The sequence below is a fragment of the Drosophila gunungcola genome, unplaced genomic scaffold (genome assembly GCF_025200985.1).
Source record: "Drosophila gunungcola strain Sukarami unplaced genomic scaffold, Dgunungcola_SK_2 000001F, whole genome shotgun sequence".
NCBI lineage: Eukaryota > Metazoa > Arthropoda > Insecta > Diptera > Drosophilidae > Drosophila > Drosophila gunungcola.
In genome coordinates, this window is record NW_026453197.1 from 13,991,636 (window position 1) to 14,018,139 (window position 26,504).

At 44.2% G+C, this 26,504-nt stretch overlaps 3 protein-coding genes across 3 annotated transcripts; 1 reads left to right on the forward strand and 2 right to left on the reverse strand.

Moving 5' to 3' along the window:
- Positions 1-16,048: 16,048 nt before the first annotated feature.
- On the reverse strand, positions 16,049-16,757 carry LOC128261607 (dynein light chain roadblock-type 2). The gene has a single exon (XM_052995388.1). It carries the CDS (start codon positions 16,633-16,635, stop codon positions 16,279-16,281), a length of 357 nt encoding a protein of 118 aa, XP_052851348.1. The 5' UTR covers positions 16,636-16,757; the 3' UTR covers positions 16,049-16,278.
- A 1,904-nt stretch (positions 16,758-18,661) lies between these two features.
- Positions 18,662-19,704, forward strand: LOC128261433 (60S ribosomal protein L30). Its single transcript, XM_052995131.1, is given in 4 exon segments — positions 18,662-18,755; positions 18,818-19,007; positions 19,445-19,487; positions 19,489-19,704. Coding segments are annotated over 3 exon segments (336 nt in total). The 5' UTR covers positions 18,662-18,755; positions 18,818-18,840; the 3' UTR covers positions 19,615-19,704.
- Positions 19,705-19,871: 167 nt separating this feature from the next.
- Positions 19,872-24,916, reverse strand: LOC128261432 (probable multidrug resistance-associated protein lethal(2)03659). The gene is given in 8 exon segments (XM_052995130.1): positions 19,872-20,038; positions 20,103-20,519; positions 20,580-21,789; positions 21,852-22,051; positions 22,053-23,645; positions 23,825-23,978; positions 24,039-24,293; positions 24,494-24,916. Coding segments are annotated over 8 exon segments (3,918 nt in total). The 5' UTR covers positions 24,562-24,916; the 3' UTR covers positions 19,872-20,017.
- Between the last annotated feature and the right edge of the window lie 1,588 nt (positions 24,917-26,504).

Sequence of the window (26,504 nt, forward strand, 5' to 3'; positions counted from 1 at the left end):
GAATATAAAATATATATATTTAAAGACATATAAGAACAATGAAAAATAATTTTCAATCTTTTTTCATTACCCAACTCTTGGTAATCTTGGAGTTATAAGTTTATCCATTAATACATCAAAAATGATTCCTTTAATAATTTCAATAAATTAATGTTTATAAAATGAAGATATATTGGTGACAAGTTTTATATATATATATTTAGTGGTGATATATTTTAATTTGGTACTCAATATTTTTTCTTTTAAATATTTTTTTTTAAACAGTTTATATTATATTAATTGAAATAAAACTGCTGACTTAGAAGCTCTTGGGCATTTTGCTTGCTGGGTGGACTGCGACAACGGCGTCGGCGGGCGGGTTATCCGTAGCCGGGACCAGGAACAGGACCGGAGCTGTGGCCTGCGGGCAACGAAGCAGCTCCTGCTCCTCCAGCCAACCGACTGCGGGTCGTACGGGGTCAGCGGGGATGTGTGAGGGGGGTGTGGGGTGGATTGCGGGGGTGGCTGGTTGGATGGATGATGAGAGGGGCGGTGTGTGGGTGTTTGCTGTCGCTGACTTTGCCATTCGGCTGCCCGCATCGAAATCATAACACCAACGAGGCGAAACTTCTGCGGCGCGGCAGTCGTGGCAAATAATAAGCCAGGCCAGCGGAAAACGGAGGAGGAAGTGCGGCAGTTGCAGGAGCAAAAATGAGGAGCTGTGGATGTGGCAGTGGCTGTGGCAGGAGCCAGCAGCCAGACGAAGACAACTGTGACAGCGGCAGTAGAAAGGACTATTAGATAAATACGCTTGCTGGTGCGAGCTCGGGGAGCAGTGGCGTGGCAACAAAGTTGATGGCAACAAATTGGCGGGGATGTGGGATGTGGGCTGTGGGACAGCCCCATCAGCCGTGGCTCAACTAGGTGCGCAACGCAATCCCCGTCGATTCAAACAGTCGACAGCCAACAACAAGTGCCCCAAACTGCGTGCCACACAATATGGAAATTCCACATTGCTGCAGTGTCGCCACATGTGGCGGATTCACAGGACCAGGACTCCAAAACCAATCGAATTTGTACGCAACATAATGCGTCACAAGGTTGGCAGGATAATCACAGCTTAGCTTAGCTCTTTTTACATGGCTGAAATACATTGGGAATATATTCATTTATCAATAGCTGATCACATTATGTTGCTATTTCCAAAAATTTGATTTAAACAGGAAAAGTTTTAAACCACAAATGAGGACAAAATATATACAAGAAATAGTTTAATAGATCGTCAAGTTTAGGGTTTGGCTATGATTAAAAGTAAAACGATTCATCATTTAAACCTACACCTAATTAACGCAAAAGTAACTGAATTTACATATGTATCATCGCAAATAAAAATATAATCAATATGAATCTTGTCCTTAATCTTTCATATTTAACTGCAATTAATTTATATGTATTAATTCAGCTTTGATTTGTTTAATATTAAGGTTTTCGTCTAAGCTTATTTTTAGTAATCATTCGATTACCTATTGGTGTCTTACTACTTTGAAAACTCTATGATTTAGTATAATTGATGCTGCTTAAGATAGTAGTTAGAAAGTAAAGCTTGCACTCTTAAGTGCCGAAATTCCTTTGTTTCTCGGTAATTTAATTATGACTGTATAACATTGCGGTTTCCGGCTATCCAAAATTTCAATTTTCACCGCCTGAGCGAAACATTTCCCCACGGCAAGCCGAGTGAAATTTCTATGAAATTTTAAACACCAGTTTGAATGGCGGCGAAAACTGAGGAGCATAATGAGCAATTAGCAGCCGCAGCTTAAAGCTGAGGAAAATCCTCACACAGTGCCTCCAAGTGCGAGTCTCTTGGGTCGTTGGCACTCCACGGGCTGCGTTTTTTATGCGGCCCGGCCAGGTGCAATCAGAGTTGAGCGCACAAACACGGGGCCGGGGCACAAAGAGCTCTCGAAACTACGCACGTGAACTCGGCTGGTCTGGATGGGATGGCACCGGATCGGGGGGATAATGCCGGGGATATAGGATGAGAACTCGCTACCCAATCCACTTGGCGCATGTTGTTAGCTGCCGTTGCCGCCAGCCAAATTACTGAACTGAACCGAACTGAACGATGACTTGAATGCTGCCCTCGCGGGTGGAGATTGGGGTGTTCCGTGGATCCGTGGATTCGTGGGTCCGGGGCCAGTCATGTGGTGCTGGCACACACATAAATCGTTTATAGCCACACCGAGACCAGGCAGGCCGCCACCAGCGTCATCATCGTCATCGCTAAAAGCCCTGCCACGACGACCCTGGCCGGGCTCCAGTTATACGGCTTTGCGTCTCTCTCTCTCTATGCTTTTCCTGCCACTCTGCCGCACTCTGCCCCGACTTCTGCTTCTGCTTCTGTTTCTGCCGCACCCCACTTGCTGCCGATGTTTCTGGTCGACTTGACAGGCCCCACTGCCACTGCCACATCCCCTGAGCCACCACTAGCACCCCCAAACCAGCGCCACCCCACCACCCCACCACCCATCCAGACTTGTTGGAGAAGTGGCAGTGTAACAGCCGGCAGCAGGCCACATGCAACCTTCGGCCACGGCTCGCTGACTGTGGGAAATGCCCTACCCGCTATGCGAGGCTACACTGAGCTAAAAAGCTGTTGCATTTTAACACTACAAATTGGTATCAATTGTTATTTTCCTCCTCTTAGAAAATTAAAGCACAATAAAGCATGTTAAAATAAATTATAGATTTCTTAAAAAAATAAAAACACTTAAAGTCTTGTAAATTCATTTAAGCAAGTGTACTAATTTGAAGTAAATTGTTTTTATTTCAGTATACTTAAGATTCAAAAAACAAAATATTATATGTTAAATTCAATTTTACTAATTATAAAAAAAAAATCTTTTAATGTCATGGGCTTATACTATAAAATCTAACATTTTGTTTCGAACAAGAACACAAATAATTTTTACAATTATATGGATTAAATTCTTGATAGAGTCCTAGAAGTAGTTTTAGTTTCAATTGTATCCCTAGAGAGCTTAGATTAAAACGGATAGATTAAGTATGTTTTACTAAATTGAATATATAAAGCAAACTATATATATTATCAAGAACAGAAATATAGCTCGCTATCAGCTATTTAAGATTACTGATGAGCTATTCAGTTTGTAGAAGTTTGAGGAAGGTTTCCTTTAATATATTTTTTCTGGTATAGCTATTGCACTAATAATAAGTCCTATTGTAAATTTGTTTCTGTGTATCACCTCCGACTGGCAGTCAGAGTCAAAGGTATAAAAGGCAAGTTAAGCGCAGACAGCAGTGGCAACCGGAGACCGGAAAAAGTGGATGGGGCAGAGCAGAAGGTTGGGACGGATCTCGTGCTCGGTCCCGGTAGCAAGAACAACAATAACAATGCAAAAAGGTATTGGTGGCAAAACAGAGCTGAAAATCAAACGGCGGGGGCGAAAGGACTAAGGACTCGCACACAGAAGGGAAAGCCCCACAGGAAAAGCTTCGGAAGTGCGCTCCATGCCGCAATGGCAACGGAAGCAGGACAGCACAGCCAGGACGAAGGGGGGGTGGTGGTGCGGCGGTGCGGTGGTTTCGAGGGTGTGGAAGGCAGTTTGTCAAGTGGCGAAGGGGACAGGAAGGGGTAGGTTGAGAGGATGAGGGGATGGTGGGTTTCGGGGGCATGACACGACCTGCTCCTGCCGTTCTGTCGGCTAAAGAGAGAAAAATGACTAATTCAAAAGGAAGTGCGCCACACTGTGCGGTGTAAGAGCACGTACAATACGCCGGAGCTCTACTCCGCCTGTGTAAGTGTGTCTGTGGCTGTGTCTGTATCTGTGTGTCTATGTGTATGCTCAAGTGCCAGTGTCTGGGTGAACTTCCGTGTGTGTGTGTCTGTGTGGTGGCGCGTGCTTCGAAGACCGAAAACATGACGGCCCAAAACAACCGACCAAAGTTTCAAAAACGCCTCACTAGGAAATAAAAATATAACAATTCTTATAAAGCCTGATCAGTACGAAAAATTACTGACTCTGGAATATATCAAAATGAAATGTTTTTACGAAAACAAACTCCTAACATAGATCATAGACACTATCTGGTAAGCTTTGGTAATCTTAATAAAATAGTATCTTTTAAATTTATTCAGGGTTGATGTGAAATACTTAAAATTATAGTAATACTTAGTTATCAAAGAAAGACAGAATAATCTTTGAAAGTTGGGTATCCTGTCATTAAATTTCTTTTTAAAAAGCGGAAACCAGTGAAGGTAATTGTCTTAAGATTGTTGTTGGTGAAATCAAAGAAAGTTTTACAAAATAGCTTATTACTTATAACGTTTTGGCGGTATTGAATATACGCTTCCTTACAAGAAAGTTTATGAATTTGTTTCTAGAATGGGAAATGACAAGATACAAACAAAATATTTACGAATTTTTTGGTTGTTGAATTAAGAAATAAGTCTCAAGAGATTTTGTTATTCAGCTTGCTTTATTTTTCGAAAACTGTGTCGGCTGAAGGCATGGCCGCAATATGGCAAAGGACGAAGGACGAAGCATGAGGATGAGGACGCAAACAGAGCAGAGAGCAGTGGTGTGAAAAAAATTGAAATTTGCGTGAGTGCTCCAACTGCGGCTCTGGATGGCATGCCATGGCATGGCATGGCATGGCTTGGCATGGCTTGGTTTGGCATGCCAGTTCAGCAACTCGGCAGCCGGGCATCCTGGCATATCCTGGCAGCCTGGCGTTTGGCTGCCTTCCAATCCCTCGATGCCTCAGTGGGTGTGAGCGTGTGTGCTGGGGGTGTGCGGGTGTGTGCGAGGGTGTGTCTGTGTGGGCGGGCATCGTTTGCACTTCAATGCTAATGTTGGCTTGGCAGCGACGTCTGTCGTCGACATTTTCCATGGGATTGGGGACTGTGGCTATGGCTATGGCTATGGCTATGACTATGGCTGGGGGACAGGCCAGGGCCAGGACGCGTGTCGCTTGTTCGTTTTGGGCATTTTTGGGATTGCCAATAGCAGTGGTGTAAGCCGGATTTCGATCAGGGGGTTTTTGGAAGCCAAGATGAGCTTATTTGACATGTTGTGATCTATTTGGCTTGGATACTTACGGCTTACATGTTTTTCACCGAGCAATATAGACAAATACTTTACGATTTTTGGTTTTATACTGCTTGCATTCCTGTATTTAATGGTATTTAGATTTTTAAAATATAAATGAAGGTATTAAGCCATTTAACACAGTTCAAAAAAACAATTTTGGAAGCTTTATATTTAAGGATGTACATTTCCAAAGAGGAATGTTCTCTACTTTATAATCCGGTCTTTAGTTCTGGTGTAAAATTAGGTACTAAGCTTTTTAAAATTAGGCAATTCTTGACGGGGGTTTTCCCCAACTTTCCTACGCCACTAGTCGAGCAACCCGATTGAGTCCTGTGTGCCTCGTGCTCAGCTTGTCGACGACAACAATGGGCGCGCTGCTGCTGGTTCGACCCTCGAATGTAGGCAACACTTTTTTTTTTATTTATTTCTGGCATCCCTTAAACAAAATTGCTGCAACTTGGCTAGCTGGCAAACGTTGCATTCGAAAGTCCGCAACGAAATAAGAGAAGTGCGACCAATTTTGTCGACTTAATCCCCAATGACACCAACAAGCACACAGTGCACAAGTTTAGGGCAACAAAATTAAACCAAGCACAAAGCACAGCCCCCGCCCAAAAAGAGAGGCTTCGAAATTAAACTTTAAAAAAGGTTGCCAACCATTTTTTGTTTATTCATCGCTGACGGCAAGTGCCAAAAGTTTTCCAGGTCGTACAGTGGCCATTTGGACGAAAAACAATTTAGGTGAATTGTAATTAATTGCGGCACTAATCGAATTACTTGTAATCATTAGCTAAAGTCTTATACAAAAGGAATTGCAAATACTTGTTGGAAACGGTCTATAGCGTTCTGAGATCCAATGCTTTAATAACTTGTTAAGCTATAAATATTATTTCGTTATTTTAAAATTTAAATATTATTTAAACAATGAATTATTGGTTTTATCAAGTAGGTCTACAATCCGATTTGGTCATAAAGTCGAGGGTTAACGACATGATGTCAATACTTGTTTAATCCACTTTTTTAATACTTCTAGGCCTTTTACGTATATCTGACAGATTTAATAAGCTAGATTTTGAGTTGTCCTATGATCCGTTTTAATCATAAAATCAATAGTTAACTACGTGATCTACGAAAATTGTTTCAAAAATTTGTTTAACACCACAGGCCTTTTAAGTTACTTAGCGGCACCACTGTATGAGTAATTGCGAGTGTGTGGGCGTGTGGGGTTTAAATGCCGTCGAGTTTTCCGAGTGTTTGTGTTGGCTCGGCGGCGCCCTTTTGCGCGTCAATGACTTGCTACTGCTTTTGCTTTTCCTTTGCTGCCTCCGGCTGCCACATGTCAAGCCCAAGCCCAAGCCCAAGCCCACCTACCGGATGACCCACGAACCCTCCCCCTCCCGTCTTCCACCCACCATTCATTTACCATCCACCACCCACCGTTGCCTCCCATCAAGCACACCGCATTTCGCACACAACTTTTGCCGCATTAAATTTGACGCAAAAAGCACGCGCGCTGGCGGCGTCAAAAAAAAAAAACCAAGCGAAAATTGGGGAGGGCGAGAAAACGAATGAGCGAATATAAACGAGCAGCCGTGGCAACAACAACAAGGGCAGCTTGGACCCGCCGCCGTCTAAAGTCGTTGTCTGACACCCCCAACCTCGTGTCCACTTCCTGCCCCACCATGCCCCATCGTCGGCCGTCAGACATCACCCATCACCCACAAGCCACCGTCTCCACCGACTGCCGGCAAACAAGCGTGACCTGCCACGCAGCACACCGACTTTGACGCACAGAAAGTACACTGCTAAAAAAGAGGGCCTCTTCGCAAGAATCGGTAGGGTAGGCGTACTTCACCATGACTTACAGTTTTAAGCTAGGCCTTTTTTGACTTGAGAAGCTCACATGGTCCTTCGTGCCGGATATTTGCAGGAAACAAACAAACAAACATTGGATTGGGCAATTCAGTTATTCGTCCATGAAATCTCTTTTAACCAAATTTAAAACCAAAGTCGCCTTTAACGCACTTTTAGTTTTAAGTTTAGCTATTCTTGGCTTCAGGTATTTTCACGGTCTTTCAAGCAAAATAATTGCAAAAAAAACATTGGATCGTTCAAGTTGCTATCAAGTTTTTTGTAGGAGTCCAGAAATCTCTTTAAACCAAATTTTTAGGGCGATATATATTTTTTTGAGTTTCCTCCAAATCTAAAATTAATCAAATTTTAAATTATTAGGAATCAATTTCATTTTTTTTTTTGAACTAGTTCAAGTGGAATCCTAAGATGTTTTTTAAGGTTGTTTTAAGGCTTTAATTTTCCAGTGGATCGCGTGGAGGGGAAAAAGTAGGGTGCTCGCAGCTGCGGGACTCGAACTCGGGGCTCGAGCTTGGGCGCCAGAGCCAATAGTCAGTCATCAAGGCTGTTTGCGGTCTGCTTTTCGGGGCGCTGTCTGGCTGTGTGGGTCTGGATTATATATACGCAAATACCCACACACATTCGTGTGGGAATAAACACCAATGTAAATGTAAAAGTGTGCGCCCTTGTGTGAGCATTTGTATAGAATGGTGGCAAAAAAACGGATAAAAAGAATGGAAAAGCAACAACCAGCAACCAGCAACCCAAAACAAAAAAGGTTCAACTGACGACCGTCGGAAATATTTTATGGTTTCGCTTTTGGCACCTCTCTGCACCTCCATCGCACCTCCCACACCACCCACCATCGCTTTACCATATTGATTTGCCACTTTTGCACATTTTTCAGAAAAGCAGCTTCGCCACATGAAAGGAATGCATAGTAGCGCTAGAGCCGCCGTCATCCAGTGGTAATTGCGAAATAATTGCTGAGACGTTGGAAACGTTGTCTACCCCATAACCACACCGCCCCCCATCCCCTCCCTTTTTCGGGGCGTGGCGGCGTCTTTAAGTTGTTGACTCCGAGTTCAAACACAAATCCGCAAACATTCGTGCCGGTTCCCCAGCTCCTTCCCTTTGGCCATTAATTGGTGGCGTGTTAGGAAGTTAAGCTCCTGCTGCTGTTGCTGCTACTCCGCTGCTCTGCCGCTCCTCTGCTCCACTGAGTCCTGTCATTACCCCCGGAGCTAGATGTCGGAGCGAAGCAAGTAATACGCTGGCAAATACCCACATCCATTGGGGGGCCATTCCCGCCCCAATCCTCCCACTCAGATGGAGGCAAGCTAAGTGTACATTCAGCTGTCTGTCGCTGACGCCACTTAAATACATGCGCATACAAACACAACAAAAATTCTGCTGGTGGTGGTACAGTGGCACAAAGGGAAGAAAGAGTCCTCAGAAAAAAGGGCAACAAAAACTGTTGATTTAATGAAAAATATAGAAATCAATTTGAGTTATTTTTAATGGTCTAAATGATCTAAATTAAAATCTTATTATTAATTAAAAAAAAAAAAAAACCAATGACAAATAATACTTTTATGTTTAAATGATTAGAAATTTCTTTGAATAAATCCAACTACAACAAAAAGAAAAACAACTTTTAGTCATATCTCTTTTTTCAATTTAGATTTTAAAATAATTTTGTTAAATAGCAAAGTCTTAAAATGGCCCTAAAAAACTGTCCCAAAGATGAACAATAGGAAATACACATCAAAGTGTAAGTGTTCAAGCAAAATAAATAGCTCTTAGCTCTTGCTGGGTCCAAACAACATCAATATCAATAAATGCCCAAACGACCGTATTACACATCCCCTATACTGTCGGTATGGACAACCAATCAATGATTACAATCAGTAGCTGTTTTGCCCTAGGATTCGCAACCGAAATGCTCCCAAAAAGTAGCACCCCGGCTGCTCAAAGTGAAATATTTAGCTTAATGAAGCAACGACTGCGTATCCTGCCTCAGCCAATTTAGTGTGAGTGTGTAATTCTTTAGCCATTATGGCTACCCAGCAACCAACCGACCGACCTGAACCGAGCTGCCATTCCTTTCTGTCCCCCCAGCCATATTTCCTCTGCTCAGCCTTTTTGCGCACCCTCGACAGTTTCACCTTCAGCCTTGGAGTCGCGGCACCTGTGACAGACATCCACCTGTGTGGATGGGGTGTTTCCCCCCAGCCCTCCGGGCACGGAAAGTTACGCACGGACCCGGCGGATTACCGCCCAATCCTTGGTCGGTGCTTTCAACGTTTATCAGCGCTATGGTGGTGGCGGCAATCAGAGCCATCGCATACCCCACCACCCAGAAGCCACCATCATTTCCGCACTACCCCTTGCTCCACCAAGCACTTTGGCAACAAAATGTCCCACAATTACCACTGAGGCCACATCCACGTCTAACGAAGCCGATGATGATTCCTACGACAATTTTCTATAGCTGGCAAGTGGCAACTGCTCAACGACTACCCAGAACCCCTTATCCTGAATCCAACTGACAATCAGACATTGCCACCGCCACTCGTTGGGGCAGCGAGTCGCCACTGTCCGTATATCTGTCCGCGTCCGTGTCCGTGTCCGTGTCTGTGTCTGTGTCCGTGTCTGTGTCCGTGTCCTGGCCCTTGTCCGATTCCATGTCCCTGTCCGTCCGTCTGCGACCCCTTTGCCAGCCATTCTCCGACCCGTTATCATGTCTCCAGTTTCAAAGTTTTCCCATGTAACCGGGCTTTCAGGGGGAATGGTGGGGGCTTTTGGGAGACGGGACAGACGGTCGCACGTAACGGATGAATGGGCGGACGTGGAGCACCACACCATGGCCATCACCATCGCCATCGCCATCGCAATCGCACTCGCACCACAGGGGCGGCATTGCGGCTAAAAAGCCATACTACTTCGGTCCTTGCCCGACAGAAGGATTCAAGGCAACCAGAATGTAGAAGTAGAAGTGGAACCATCCACAGCACAGGCATGGAATGCCTAAATACAACAGGCTACATTAGGGAAATGGCCAAATAGTTGTGGTCTTTAACAACACCCTATTATATATTTATGTTTTATTTTAAATGTTGACAATGTGTTGGTAAATTAAAATCTAAAAATATTTCGAAAGAAAAATATGAGAGAAATCTTTATAATTTTGACTGTTATCTAAGCCCTAGCTCTAAATGTTTCCTTTATATATATAATTAATATTTTAATATATAAACACCCGAAATGCTACAAATTGAAGGCAAAAATATAAATACTGCGGTTCCGAAAGGGTTCATAATAAAAGTTGTTAAAAGAAATAAATAGCTTAAGCTTATAAACTTTTATTTTAATTAATTGGGATATTAGTTTTTCAATGTTTAAAATATATTTGGTATATACCCTTGTGATGCTGAAACGTTTCACATCTGGAAAAGTTTCTTTTACCTGGTTTATCGTACAACAAATAATACAGACTATTTAAATATATTTAATAGAGATATTTTAAAAAATTTCGAAAGCATCTCTCTAGAGTATGCTTTGCTACCGAGAAGATATACTGCAAGTTTTAAACGAACAAGTGGTTAAGCCAACCATATGTCTACTTATATAAAAAGGTAGTTAAAGAAGTTCTGACTCACTAATCGACCCGAGATTTGCCCTGATAATGGGTAAGTGAACATCCACGCTCCAGACGACACTTGCCAAGCGCCATGGCAATGCAGAGCAACTGCTTCTAAAGCAGATGCCTCCACCTCCGTCTCCACCTCTCCCTCCGCCCACATGCCACATGCCCATCCAAATCCCCGCACAACAGGCACAGCACAAAGGACGTGCCAGCCAAAACCCACCCACCCACCACACAGTAACACCCACGGCCACAACAATAAGGCGTAAGCCCAGACTCGACCTCCGTCTGTGTGTGTATGGTTTTAGTGGGTGTGTGTGTGTGTGTGTGTGTGGGAGGGTATCTATGTGCGAAATCAGCCAACTCAAAGGCAAAAGCAAAAGCAAAAGCAAAACCAAGCTGCCGCCGCCTGTTCGTCTGGCTTCCGTTTGGAGTTGCCTGCAATTATTCCGTTAGTGTTGTGGGTCACCCATCCACCCATCCATCCATTCATCCATCCACCCACTCGAAACACCACCCATCTCCCAGCCAGAAAAGGCGCGTCCGCATCGCTCGTTACTCACACCAACAAGTGCAGCTGCTGTTTTCCTTTTGGGGCCCCAAAGTCGTCCTGTTGCCGCCGCCGTTGCTGTTTTTGTCGACACTTTTTTCACGGCTTGCTCGCTTGGCTGCTCTTTCGTGCGTTGCCACTGCCAGGAGTGCCAGTGCCAGTGCCAGTGCCAATCCCAGTCCACCAGGCAACAAAGCCATCCAACCGAGCAGCCATCCAAACCAAGACACCCAAGCCACCCAAGCCAACCCCAGACCCACGAAACTCGCAACCTGCCAAACCAAACCAACCGCATCGCCGCCCAACCCGCAGGTCCTTGCTGCTTGTTTTCCTTCTCCTTCTCCTCCTCGTCCTCGTCCTTTTCTTTTTTTTTGCCTGAAAATCAAAACACACGTCTCGGCGTGCGGCGCACATCTGCATGGAATTTCTAAAGTACGTGCCACGGACGAACGGACAGAACGCCCTGGTCCTGGCCCGATGCCATCGCAATGCCACAGCCGGCAACTTTGGCATGGTGCTCCAGCTCCAGCTCCATCTCCAGCACCAGCTATAGCCATACCACACCCTCCTCATCTGCCACTCGTCCTGCGTCCTGCGTCCTGCGTCCGTGCTATGTGCCCTGTGCTGTGGCACATCCAAGGATTACATAGCTAGCCGTACCAGGAGCAGCCATTGCCATTCCTATTCCTATGCCGTCGTCGCCTGTCTGTTTGTATGTATTTGGCGGCATGGCGGCGAGAGCGTGAACCGAAACATGCTGAACCTTTAGTGAAAAGAGACACTGAGCGAAAAGGATTTCGTTTTATTATCTTTCAATGTTCAAAACCACTTCTGTTCTGCCTTGTCTATTTGTATATGTAGTGACAAAAACCTGAAATATTCAGGGATGTGCCACAAAAATCTCATTCGACCAAATTTCAGGCTACAGAAATCTTTTTAATATTGCCTAGACCAACCGGAGAGAAGTTTTAAAAAATTATGTTAACAACTTTTAAAAAAATTACTCCGAAGCAAATATAAAAATCCAAATATTTTTATAACATCATTATATTTTATAGCACCAACGATTTTTTCGTTTGGGTTTCAAACTTTCCTTCAATCTTCTTCAAATAAAATTAATTGACTTGAAAATTGTTTCATTTCCAAAAAGAATTCGCCGTTTTTCGAGGTTTAAAATTTTTTTTTTTATCTTGGTAATATTTTCTCGACTGAGCATATGAACAAATTAATTTAATTGTTATATCAAGTTTTTAGAAACGATTTTTTGTAAGTGTACATTTGACACTGGCGTTGCGGACCGCGCGTGCGGTGTTCAAGCTCGGCATTATAATTTCTTGCCCCGCACTGTGGCAGCCACACGGACACACACACACACACACTGAGCGGATGGCACACAGACATTCGCAGGATAAGGCACACTTATAAGGCAAACTCACACATACACACAAACAGGGCGCACATTTTAACACTCTCGACAATAAACAGCATGTCACTTAGCTCAAACTTCAAAAGTGCGGCAGTCTGTGCACAGGACTTGTGCTTTGCCAGAAGGGGGGACGGGATCAGGAGGAGGAGTCATCGCCGCAGTCACCGACATCGTTATGCGAATGCCGCCAGCAGGCTTCCGTGCCTTGCCAAAGTTTTTTATTTGTCATCCTCGTTTTGGGCGACAACAAGACGCGGCGACAACGGCGAAACTTCCACCAGAAGGTGGTCGCTGATGGGCGATAATAAACAGGCCCAGACCACACCCACCTCCCACCCACTGCCCACCCACCCCCACCCATTTCCACCCGCAGACAGGCTAAGGCGCAACGGCATGAAAAAGGCGCTGGCGCTGAAGTGTGTCTCTGGTGCTCGAGAGCATCGTCAGAAACAGGCGCTTGTTGATATTGCCACACAGTGTGGCATTAATTGGGGCTACTCCAGTTGGATAAAGCCATACCTGGTGCTGCCGTTGGGATATGATTATAGCCGAAAACAAACAACTTAAAAGTCTGGCAGAATAAATTTCAAGAAGGCACTTTTTAAATGCCAAAGCTAACAATTTTTGCATCTGCCCGTTCATAGACAAGTTTGAATATCATGCAGTAATCAATTAAATAACCATGATTACTGCAGCAAAGCCATCATTTAATATAAATCGAGATGTGAAATACTGACCGGATAGTTTAAAGTTCGATCCTAACCGGAGGGCTATTTTGGCAATCTGATAAACTAGTATTGGGAGGTGAATCCATAAGATATAAGATAAGATAAATATGTATATCAATCTCACTTAAAATTGTCTTATAAAAATTGTAAATACTACCCAACACTTACTTAAGTTACAAGAATAACAAATAAAGGTTCTTGAAAAAAGAAAATCTTTGATTCTATAAACCAAAAGAAGCAAATGATATAAATGTATATGCAACAAGTTTTTCAATTTAATGAATGATTTTTGTTCTTCACCATATTATTAATTCTGAATTTGTTTATACAACTTGTCCAGTTCAGCGGCTTGCCAGCCGAGTAATAATTCAATGTGCCCCACTGTACGTGTAAGCGGTTTGATTGTCATGGCAATTCGAAAGCATTTGTCGGTCGCTCGCCCCTCATCGCACACATTTGCAACGGAGGCAACTCGACGCAGACACAGAATTCCGACCCCAGCTAAATCCAGTCCTGGCAAATGCCATTCCACCATCGTCCTTCCCTCCCTCGTCCTGTGTGAGCTGCCAGCACAGCAGCAACATCAGCAGCATTGGAGGGCAGCAGCAACATCGGCACGGCACGGCAGCAACAACAGCAGCAACATCAGCCACTTGCCACATTTGGCTTTCTGCCAGGACCAGACTCCAGGACTCGTGCTGCCGGGGGCGGCAGTGCGGTGGGTGTGGCAGGGGCAGAGGCAGTGCCAGTGGCAGTGGCAGAGGCAGAGGCAGCTCGACGGCAACAACAAGGACAACGACTGTGGCAGCAGCAACAGCAACTAAAAATGCGACGTGCGAGATTATCGTGTCGCTTGTTGGTCGTCCCCGTCCGTGGTCCCAATCCCACACAGACACACTCACTCTACGGCTGTTGGCAGTTCTGTGGCTGCGCACAAGCCCACCTCCTCCTGTCCCCCTGTACCCCCTGAATCCTTGCCAGCACACTCCTCCTCCTCATCCTCCTCCGCCCGCCTCCTCGACAGCGACACCATCACCACCAGGCGGCACAACTTACTGGCGCTGACGGAGGCAACTGCTGACTGCTACTTATGGCGCTGATGATGGCACAATGACAACAACAACGATTTCTGAGAAACGACTGCAGGACTTTGGGTTACCTCTGTTACTATGATGCATTACAACAAATTACTCAAATAAATATCCATATAAATATTCACGTCCCAGAAAGCACATCCCATATAAGATTAGTTTTGTTTCTTAATGTCTAAGTAAGATTTTGAAAAACTTTAAGATAACTCTAAAAATTAAGTGAAAAATATATGGCACCAAACTATAGAGAGACAAGTTCTCAAATAATTCATTCTCTAACATGAATTTTAAAAACACCTATTAAAACAGATAGACATATTTTAACAAAGTGGATATATGTTCAAGACGCAATTTAGGCTTCTTAAAAGGAATGCTAAATCAACACTTTAATCAAATAGTAAAAAATTAATTTGTATATGAACATCATTAATATAAGTTACATAACAAATAAAATGTAATTTACGGATTCTAATAGATATATTTTATAAAAGAAAACGATAATAACGTAGTTCTCAGATTCTAGATTTATGTTGTCAAGGCACATAATCTAAAATGTACAACCTCCGTTGAGACCCATATACCCACTGATACCTATTAATCGAGCTCAGCCAGAAAGTATGCAGCGTGCGCACGCGAGGATAACGACTCGACTCGACTCAACTCGACTCGACTCGAGGGCGAGGACAACAAGCAGCCCGACAGAGTGTGCGTGGGCGGGACATAACACGAGGAGGAGGAGGAGGAGGAGGAAGGTCTGCCATGATGTGGATGTGGGGGTGGGGATATATGCCAGCGGGTATTAGTATGGGTGTGGGTGTGGGCGAGCTGTGTGCGACTAATTGGGTGAGAGAATGTGGGTGCTTAAATTGGTTTCGTGCTTTCGTGTGACGCGTGCGGAGGCGTGTAAAGCTGGCGTGTTGCTGTGTAAGTGTGTCTGGGTGTGTGCGTGTCAACGAGTGTGTGTGTAAGTGTGCAGGCGACAGGCTGCTCTGCGGGTCCTCTTCCCCTCCCCCTCCCCCTCTCCCCCCCTCCACCTCCACCACCTCCTCGTCCTTGTTGTTGCTGTTGGCATGAATGCTTGATGGCGTGACGGCAGCCGGTTGTTGCCAGCAATCGAAACGAACTCAGAAAAAGCATGGGGGAATGTGGCTCTCGAGGACGAAGTCGGGAATACCCTACATGAACAGGACAATTATATATTGTATGATTTAATTATCTACCTGAATCTGATACTATCAATACAATTTATATTATATTTATATATTTATTTATTCCTCAACCATTTTATGTTATTTACTGTCTACTATTAAATAAACTAAAGACTATATATGACTATAAAATATTTGGAAATTGGCCTTTTATCGTTGCAATATTAAATTGACTTATCAGATACAGAAAATTGGCATTCTCAAATAAAATTAAGAACTAAAAATATGGATTTGAACCCAGACATCTTTTATATAAAATTTAACTTTTTATTTGACTTGCATATTTTCGTTCAAAATATTTGTAAAACTCAAGAAAATAATTAGAATTTTAAGGTTTCGTGACTTTGTAACTTATAAATTAATAAGTTTAAATGCAGTCATAACGATTAAATTCTATAAATAGTTATTAACTGTAATGTAACCCTCGGCCCACAATCAAACGACCCTCAACAAGGGTACACAAACACAATTTACCCCGCCTGGATGTGGATTTTTATTTTGCGTGCTTTTTTCGAGCGCAGCAGTGCCCGGCTCACAATTTCAGTTCGGTGTTTGGGATTTGTTAGCCCGCCCGTGCAAGGACTTTTCACCCGGTCATCACCATCGCCATTCCCATCCCCATCCCCATCCCCATCCCCAGTTTGTTTGTGTCATTTGGTTTGTGGTGCCCGCATGCAGACACTCAGCTCCCTTGCTGCCTCGAAACTCTTCGGGAGGCGGCAGTGTTCCGCCGGGATTCGTCCAGCGCCTGGTTGTCCTGGATGAGGATGATCGTGTGCTGGTTCTCGGTGGCCACCATCAGCTCCTGCCGACGGGTGCGCAGCCGTACGTAGCTGAGCCGATCGTCGGGCTCTATGTCATGGATCATGGAGCGGGCCAGGACCACCAGCGGTCTCATCCGGTTGGCGTACATCTGGGCGGCATCCTCAGCGATATTGGTCCGCACGAGCACGCCATTGCCGTCGACCAGGATGGCGCCAATCACGCCCGGCAGTTGCACCAGCCGATCGAAAGTGGCCGCCACATTGCGGGACGTCATGGCTTCCCAAGTCCCAATGAAAACCCCCTTTCGGGTTAGCTTTTAAATGACGGAATTTTGTATTTATTTAAGATCCATGCGTGACATAAGACTGACAGTGTTTGAGCTCAGAACTCGAACTTCAGTTTTTTCATATCATTACAAACTTTGTAGTATAAGCTGTACCAAAACGGTTTTAAAAAAATATCCACGGGTGACGATCAAAACATGTTTTATTAAAGTTTTCGGGGGCTGACAAAATAAAATTAATTTGCTTAAAGTCATTTCTTGTTTTAATTATCTATGGACTTTAAAAGTTCATATACAACAACAAGAACATGAAAATGTTATCATGTTTTTGTCAAAAACTTCTTCTTACTGACACTATTAAAAGATTTTACTGAAAAACGAGAACCTTTCATTCCTTATTTATATTTATGTTTAAGTCTTTGAAAACAACTTTTGAAGTCTGTCAATAGTTTAGATAGTTTTGTATTTTTGTTTCGAACAAAGTGTTATTCAATGTTTCGATCTCTGAAAGCCTCCAACCAAAATGATAGTGCTTTAAGTCCTGCTAGCGCTTCAAATCACGTAAGATACCGCAGGGAAATGATTTGAGTCAATCCTCTAATTGAGTCTTTTATTATATATAGGGGACCAGTAAACACCCCATGACCAAGGCCAATTCGCAACTTCATTTCATTGGGGCTTGCACTTATTTTCGCCCAGGGAGACCAGACTTCCCCCGCGTCGCGTCTGTTGGCAAAGGCAGCCAGCTAGTGGGAGAACTTGCCGGCTCCGTGTCAAAGGTTGGACGTTATCCGTGCTGCAGCACGCGTCGCCGGAGGGGGGTGAACAGAATGAGAAACGAGTCCAGACGAGGCGCCACCACCCACGGTGGTGGATTGCAGGCGGCAATCATTCCTGGCAGCATGCGGCCAGGCCACGTAAATGGCGTTGAATTACAGCCCGACAATCGAAGCGTTGAAGTCTCGAACTGAAAAGTTCCAGCAGCCAGTGGCAAAGGCCTGTGCATCATTTATAAGCCGGGCTAGGCCACAGATTGTGTCTGGAATCGAGTCGAGTTGAGTGCGCACGCACGCAGCGAAGCCGATGATGAGCTCAGGAGGTCCAAACAGGCAACTTTATGACTGCGGGCCATGTGTCCTGTGTTGGGTTGGGGTGTCACGTGCCGGTCTGCGTCTGACTCCGGGTACGACGGATGCACGGAGGGGCTCCTGGGCCAACGCCTCCAACCTATCCTTTTCGCCCTTCTGTTCCACGTATTGTATAATTCATTTGGCGTTGCGGACCCTTTCGTCGTGCGGGAACTATTTATTCAATAATTCGACGTAGAAGCCTGACACGACAATCCAGGCAGCCACACGGCGGATGAGTGTTTTCCAAACACGCAGCTATGGATACTTTAATGCGCACACCAACTGTCAAACATGACTTGTGCTAAGCACCAAATATTTTTGAAAACTAATAACACCAATGCCTACGATTTCAATTAGGGGAACAGTTTTGCAACAGTCTATGCGTACAAAATTTATCTGAAATTGCATTTGTATTGTATTGGATCTGTAACTTTATGTTTGCAAATATGTTGTTCTTTTTTTCGATATTTAGTAAAATGGATATAAAATTGTTTGTTAATAAAATATGCACATGCTTTTATTAAACTAAATTACCTTATAAACTGTATTTTATCAATTTTAAACAAAGCAATAAAAATTATTAAGTTACAAGCCCCCAAAAAATGTTGTTAATTATAACTTTGCAAACTTAAGCAATGCAAGCCGAAAACGCCGAGCCTAATTAATCAATATTATTTAAAAATGTAATTGAAGCTATTTTAAATTTAAATTTGGCGCTATAGTCAGGAAGTTAAGCAAGTTGGCATTTCCAAGTCATTGAAGTCGACCACAGCGTTGCCAGCTGTTTAACTTAGCAGAGTTTTAAACCTTACTTAAATCCGCTTAGCGGAGACAGCCCACCCAATCAGCGTTGCTTCTGCACTGTATCGATAGGTCGAACGATGTCTGGCAACTCTGCATGATGCAACCATGCGTTTTAAAACGTGAAGCCGATTTCCGCTAGTTCTTCCTCTTTCTTTTTCGCATTGTCAGCCGACGAAGGTGGGTGTTTTTTGGAAACCGTTTTTAAGTTTTAATAGCTAATAGAATCATTTCATTTGCAGTGCTTTTGACTTGAACTATCAACATGGTTGCTGTTAAGAAACAAAAGAAGGCGCTGGAGAGCACCAATGCCCGTCTGGCGCTGGTGATGAAGTCCGGCAAATACTGCCTGGGCTACAAACAGACCCTGAAGACCCTGCGCCAGGGCAAGGCCAAACTGGTGCTCATCGCCAGCAACACCCCCGCCCTGAGGTGAGATCGAGATCGACGACATCGAGATCTTCCTCGTTGTGCTATTGAGAAGTAGATTTCCACTGCACCCAAGTTGCCGTTTTTGTTGGAACCATATGGAGTCTGCCTTAAAGCTGACTGAGAAGTATGATTCCGAGCGGATTGGTTAATGGAAACTATGGAGTAGTACCATCAATCTCAAGCTTCGGACTGATTCGCTTATATGTTATATCTGCGCCTCCACATGGTTCCATCAACGACGGGTTCACATCGCTTGGGGTAAGAAGTCTTTATTTATATGTTTAAAATTGCCCACAATATATGATGATCCTATGATTCCGAATGCCTTGACGAATCCTTTTTATTACTAGAGACTCTTTCTGACTGCAAAACCAGCAGGACAGTCCGTCCCATAATTAAGCCTTGTTGCTAATATAGCTTATTTCTTGCCCTTGCAGGAAGTCTGAGATCGAGTACTACGCCATGTTGGCCAAGACTGAAGGTCCAGCACTACAGCGGCACCAACATCGAGCTGGGCACCGCCTGCGGTAAATACTTCCGCGTGTGCACCCTGTCCATCACCGATCCTGGAGATTCGGACATCATCCGCTCGCTGGAGTCGGCCTAAACTTATTTTTAATCCAACAAGACGACCCAATAAAGTTTTGTATGAGGAGAGATAATGTTAAAAATAAAAAATGATCAATTATTTTGGTAACTCACTGAGAACACTAATATTGGGATCAATTTTTGCAACGTTAAAGAGGAACTTTAAAGGATAACTCATGCCATTGGATTGTTTGACAAGGTTTTACATTTTTGTTCATAAACATGGTTCTTACAAAAATTTTTAAATTTTATTCTATTAGTAAAATTCTATTTATTTTAATATATTGTCATTTTTTGAATGTTTAAGTACAAATTAATTTTTTTAGGCAGTTAATATTGCCTTAAGAACTTTTTATGTCAATTTACAATTGAGCCCTATATTTTATATGTAGTCTTACACTCTAGATTGTGAGCTTTCGGCTTCAAATATGGTTTTCCTTGGCCTGAAACAAAAGCAAATAACGTTAAAATATTTAAACAATTATTTTTATTCTTTTGAATACTCACATTCTGAGCAACCTTCAGGAGATGATCGAAGCTGGCCTTTCCCGTCTGCATAACCATTCCATGGAACACTTTGCTCTCTGACTCTGTTAGGAGCTCATAGGGAGACCCAAATTCGACTACTTGACCTGCATCCAACACTAGCACCTTGTCCGAGTCCATGATGGTGTTTAAACGATGAGCAATGGTCAGCACTGTGCAGTCCCTGAACTTGTTCCGAATGGTGGCCTGAATCAGGGCGTCCGTCTGGGGATCCACATTGGCCGTGGCCTCGTCCATCACAAGGATTCTGTTCTCGCGAAGAATGGCCCTTGCCAAGCAGACCAACTGGCGCTGACCCACGCTGAAGTTGGTTCCACCCTCGGAAATGCTGCTCTGCAGACCCGTGGGCAGATCTGAAATTTCCTCCTTGAGGTGGACCTAAAAAGAGATTGGTTGTTAAACACAAGTGATATTTTTTTGGGAATCGTCTAATCTCACCTCCTCCAAAGCCGTCCAAATCTTTTCATCGGGATATTGCTCGAAGGGATCCAAGTTGTAGCGCATGGTGCCGGAGAAGAGCACTGGTTCCTGCGGAATGATTGAAATCTTGCTGCGCAAATCATGCAGGCCCATCTCACTTGTGTCCCGTTTGTCGATGAATATTGCTCCTTCGTTGTAGGAGAGTCGGAATAGGGCATTAATCAGTGAGGATTTGCCCGCACCAGTACGTCCCACGATGCCCACTTTCTCCCTGGACTTGATCGTAAAGTTCAGCCCCTTGAGCACGTAATCCGCTTTGGGATCTGGCATGTATCTCAGGGTCAGATTCTTAGTAACCAATTGACCCTCTTCTGGCCAACTCTTAGGTGGTTGCTTGTCCGCCGGCGAGGTGAAATCTCCTTCAGCCTCCAGGTCCTTGTACTCGAGCACTCGCTCCACCGAGGTCATAGAGTTCTCCAGTTCGGCCGACTGGCGCATTCCCCATTGAACCATGCCCGTCATTCCCAGTGCCTGGGTAATGGCCAGGCCTATATGGCCCGGATTGTTTTGTGGGGGGTTGAAAAAGCTGTTCAGTATCACCGATATCACGTACGCCACACAGAAAAGGTCCAAGTAGTAGCCGAAAGCTCGACTGGTAGATAAAAATGTGTAGTAGCCAGAGCTGTGCAGATCCTGGTAGTTGTCGTACTCTCTGATCAGTGTCCTTTGGGCGCCCATGGCCCGGATGGTTGGAAGTCCATTAAGAGTGGCACTAAAGTGCGAATACATCGGGGAGCGAGCCACTGCCTCCAGGCGTTTCACGTCCCTCGACGTACTCAGATAAAACTCACGCCAATAGTAGAATGCCAGTACCATGGCGATGGTGCTGATCAGGTACAACGGGTTGGTCAGGCACAGCACGCAGATGATGCCCGTCAAGGTAAGGAAGACCTGTATGCAATCCAGCATTATGGCGGGCAGCCCCTCATCCACCTGACCCAGGTCCATGGCAAAACGGTTGAGGATCCGGCCGGAGGGATTCGTGTGGAAAAAGTACAAAGCCGTGCGAGACACACCACGGAACATGGAGTTGTGCAGCTCCGTGGAGGAGTGCATGGTCACGTTGAAGAATAGAAAGGTCCTGAGCAGCGCGCAAATAACCAGGCCCACATTGATGGCTGTGAAATAATAAATGTCCAACGATGACGAAGTCGATGTGTTCTTAACCCTATAAAAAAGGGATTTTATTGGTTGAGAAAGTAGATTGTACCTTGTAATTCGAACACTCACCAGTAGGATAGAAAGTAATCCCCGCCAGAAGCCAGTAGCTGCGTGCCAGTGCACAGGAGCACCAGCAAGGCGAACACCACAAGGCCACAGCCTGCGTCAAAGTACTTCTTATACATGGCCACGCCAATTTTACCACCGCTTCGGGTCTCCTGCACCGGCGTTGGACTTGTCTTTGGTTTCTCCCTCTCCACCATGGACTCCTAGCGAGGAGGAGCTTCCTCCGGCGCTGATCGTGCTCTGAGAGCTGCTTTGGCGGGAATACGCCGGAGACTTCTCATCCACATCATCTCCGCCGCCATTTTGAGTGCTCTCAGCCAAAAGCTGGGCAAAGTCCTGTCCACTCTTCAGCATTTCCTCGTATGTGCCGCAGGCCGAGACCTTTCCCTTGTCCATGATTACAATGAGATCGGCATGCTCCAGGAACTGTAGCTGGTGGGTGACTAGGACTACCAACTTCTTACCCAGGAAGCCGCGCATGCATTCGTCGAAGAGATGTCTTCCCACATGGGTGTCCACTGCGCTGAGGGGATCGTCCAGAAGGTAGACATCCGCCTTGCGGTACACAGCTCGAGCCAAACTGATCCTAGCTCTCTGGCCACCGGACAGGGAGGCTCCACGCTCGCCCACGATGGTTTCATCCCCTTGCAGCAACTCCAAATCGCGTTCCAGGGCGCACTTCTTGAGGACGGTTCGGTAGCGTTGCTTATCCATGGGCAAGCCAAACAGGATGTTGTCGCGCACAGAGGCATTGAAAAGCCACGGTTCTTGTGAGGCATACGAGAACCTGCCCTGCACTTCAACGGATCCGGATTCGGGAGGCAACTCTCCGAGGATTGCCTGAACGAGGCTCGACTTGCCAGAGCCCACAGGTCCGATCACAGCAACCAGTTTGCCACCTTGCAGCGACATATTGATGTTGTCCAGCACGGGCTCATGGTGTTCCTGGCTCCAGCGTGCTCTCAAGCCTTTGATGTTCACTTGGACCTCGGACACCTTGCCATTTCCCATGGGATTATGCTGCTTCTCTCCCAGCAAATGTTGCTCCTCAGCGGGTTTTTCTTCCGTTCCTCCTGACACATCAATTATATTTGCCTCCTCGCGCTTCATAAAATTCGTGATACGACGCATGGAAACCAGTAGCTCGGCAAACTGGGACATTCCACTGGGAAAGAACTTGCTCACCGTGCGCCTCAGAATGTTGTAGAAGGCGGTGACGCAAAAGGCTCTTTCCGCCGTCAATTCACCGCCCATCAGGACGAATCCCAGGAGACTCACAAAGATGGCTATGCGTCCGAGGGTAATCTCAAATGAAAGCAAGACGCCGCGCAACAGATTCATCTTGCGTATGGAGCTCATTTCGCTGCGCCGCATCTGCTCAATCAGTTTGCCGAATGGACGCTCCCATGTGTACATCTTGATCACCTGGATGCCCGAGATGATCTCGTTCATCATTCGCACCCGCTGGTCCGTCCGCAGTGCTGTCTGCATGCGTAGCTTGGAGGTAACTCGGCTCAAGTAGGTTTGTAGTGGCAGGTAGAGGATCAAGATGCTGATCCCGGAGAAGGAGGCCACTCCGATCTGCTGGTACAGGAAGTAGGCGGCGATTAGCAGCTCCAGTGGACCCAGCCATAGGAAATGGAAATGAATGAGGCATCGATCGAAGCGGTTGAGATCGTTGGAGAGCAGGTTCACCACCTGACCGATTGTGGTATCCCCCAGCGAGGTGCGGCTCAGGCGCAGAGCCTTTCGATAGATAGCACTGCTCACTGCCACCCTCATCTTCATGGCCAAGTGCTGGAAAGATTCGGTAAATTTTAATAAAAATATCTACAAAATTTAAATTTAAAACTAATAATGTTTGTATAGTTACTTAGTACTAAGTATAATGCGTTCCAAATTATTTAGCTACTCAATTAATTTAATTATTTAATTGAACTTTGGAAAATCTAGATTTTATAGTCAAGGATTCTTACCATCATGCCCATCATGTAGGGGTGAGTTAGCAGAACACTGGCCAAGACGCAGGCAATCAGGAGTACGGCATAGATCTGGGCGGAGTAGCTATTACCATTTCCATGGGCACTGAACTCCGATATGAGCCCGGCCAGAAGAAGCGGCACCGTGGCCCTGAAATAAAATAAATTGTTAAGTCACTTATTGGTTGATAAAAAAGACCAAGGCTCTTACCTGGTTCCCAGTTCCAAGGCGCCAATGGCAATGCCGGAGAGGATTAGTTGCCAGCCAAAGACGCGTCCGACGACCCGGAGGAGACTGGGCTCCCGGCGGGAATCGCCCTTCCGCCGGCACCGGGCCACCTCGTCCTCCCATCCCCGGAAGAACTCATCGCCCAGGCTCTCCGCTCCATGCTCGTCCAGCGTTTTGTACAGATCCGTGGGCTGGAGCGTCTGCCGGCGTCCCTTGAACAGAATGGGCAGGGCATAGCTGGAACAAGAGATAAATTATGTAAATCGATCGCGCAATCACGGGCGATTTGGAGTTATGCTACGAACAATATGTGGTATCCGATAACGGTTGTCTTCGGATGTCACTTCTCAGCGCCAGTTGACACTTAAAGGTACGAATGTTCGTCACTATGTGGTGATAACACACATTCCTATCGGTAAGATGAGACTTTTGCGTACCAGAACATTAGCGAGGATAAAATACCGGCCGACTCGCGCGGATTGGGTGGCAGTTTATTCGCCTGCATGATTATGTATGTATGGTAATTGGTCCGCAATTTCACAAGCTTGTATAAATCATTAAGACGCGGGATTCGATTCAATGGCAGACGCGGATTCAATGGCAGTCTGAGTATTTCATTACATCGACAAATTTGCAGTGTATTTATGAAGGTACACAACGTATTCCAATTGAACTCGACAGATGCTGAAGAAGGATTTCGCCACGTGATAACACAAATTCGTAATGGAAAACTTTCCACTCGGTACACTAGATACGCAATAAACACAAATCACTTGAGCCGTCCACGACGCCCCGCTTTTCCAATCATTCTGTTCAATGGTCGCGCAATAAAACGCTTCGAAGCCAAATCAAACGCCCGGAATCAGCTGTTCGACCAGCTGACGCAATAGTTGTGTATGTGTGTGTGTGTGTGTGTGTGTGGGAGAGCGCCGTTCTAGATATGTATGTATGTGCATAGATTTATTTACATGGTCACTTCACCCTTCACAATTTTAGGGTGGACCTTCATCAGATAAGGGTGAAGTTCTTCGTGATAAGTGTTTAGATAATATACTATCTGGGTATATTGGGAGCACCTCTAATTGATTCGAAAACTGGCCTTGTAATTGGTTTGTTAATTTATTTAGCTGCCATTAAATAACTTTTTATTTGCTAATTACCTTTAGGTAATATCCTAAATAATGTGGTTATATATTATCTTTATTTTGTTTTCTATTTTCTTCATTAAACTTACATGTATAGCGCTAATATATATATTTCTTTCACACATTCTTGGTGCGATTTGATGGTGCGATTTCTCTGAATGAAAGTTAAGTCTATCAAATATTTGTAAACCTTAAAAGCATGTAAGACTTTAAATATGTATATTAATTATTGTTTACTCTTGTCGCTAACACAAATACAACCCGACGGTCTATTCTGAAAAACCAATAAGAACAATAACATTACAATTAAATGGTTAAGATAACAAGATATAAATAAGAAATAAATTTGCCTTAGCTCCATATGCCCTTAATGAAGACGATGTAAAATAAGTTGTTTATCTTTTTAAGGTAGATATAGAATTCGTTGGGTGAAATTTTAACTATAAGTATAATCGGGTGATTTGGAATCCCACTTGGCTTTGAGGTTTTTTATAGTTCTAAGATGATGGTGTCCATGAAAACTTCTACCTTCTACTAATTAATAAAAACCATTTTATCATCCAGACTTCGTCTGAACATAATCGACTTAAATTCCTCTTAAAATTAAATAGATAAGTTAACAAAAATGTAAAGAGATGCTAGACACCATTTCATTTGTTCAATTGTTTTCAGATAATCTTAAAAGTAATCCTACTTTTAAATATTTCCCCACTGCACCCTTCCCGTTAGTCCTATGGCCTTTAAAATACAGAAATGATAAGAAAATCAAAGGTAATACTACTATACAGAGGTTTAACAAAACATTTTGTTTAAATTATAATTAAAAGGGTATATTAACATTGGCTGGCCAAATTTTTTCCTTTCTTTTTGTAATACTTAATTATACTTAATTAATTATTGATTAAAGCAGCTCAAAAAAAGTATCATTTATTTTCAAAGACACACCAATGCACTTTGTGAAATTTTTACAAATTATTTTACAGATCGTTACTAACATTTTTTAGTCTGAGTTTTTTTAGCAGTCTAGTCGATTCTCACACCATCTAAAAGCTCTTTGCTACCCAAGAAACATTTTAAAAATAAATATAATGGGGTTCGAAAAGGGAAAAGCTTAAATAGAAAAAAAGTATATTTGAGATAACAAAAATCTGTATTTAAAAAAAATGAGTGGAGTTTTACTAAGCTAAATATTTATGTTTAACAAAGATTTTAACTTCTTCAGCAAAGGGTTAACCTTAACGTACCCTAAAATATCATACTAAAAAGCTCGAAACTATAGCAAATTCAAACGTAGTACGGTTAT

Coding starts and splice junctions, on each gene's coding strand:
- LOC128261607 (XM_052995388.1), bottom strand. CDS start 16,635: ATGACGTCCCGCAATGTGGCGGCCACTTTCGATCGGCTGGTGCAACTG.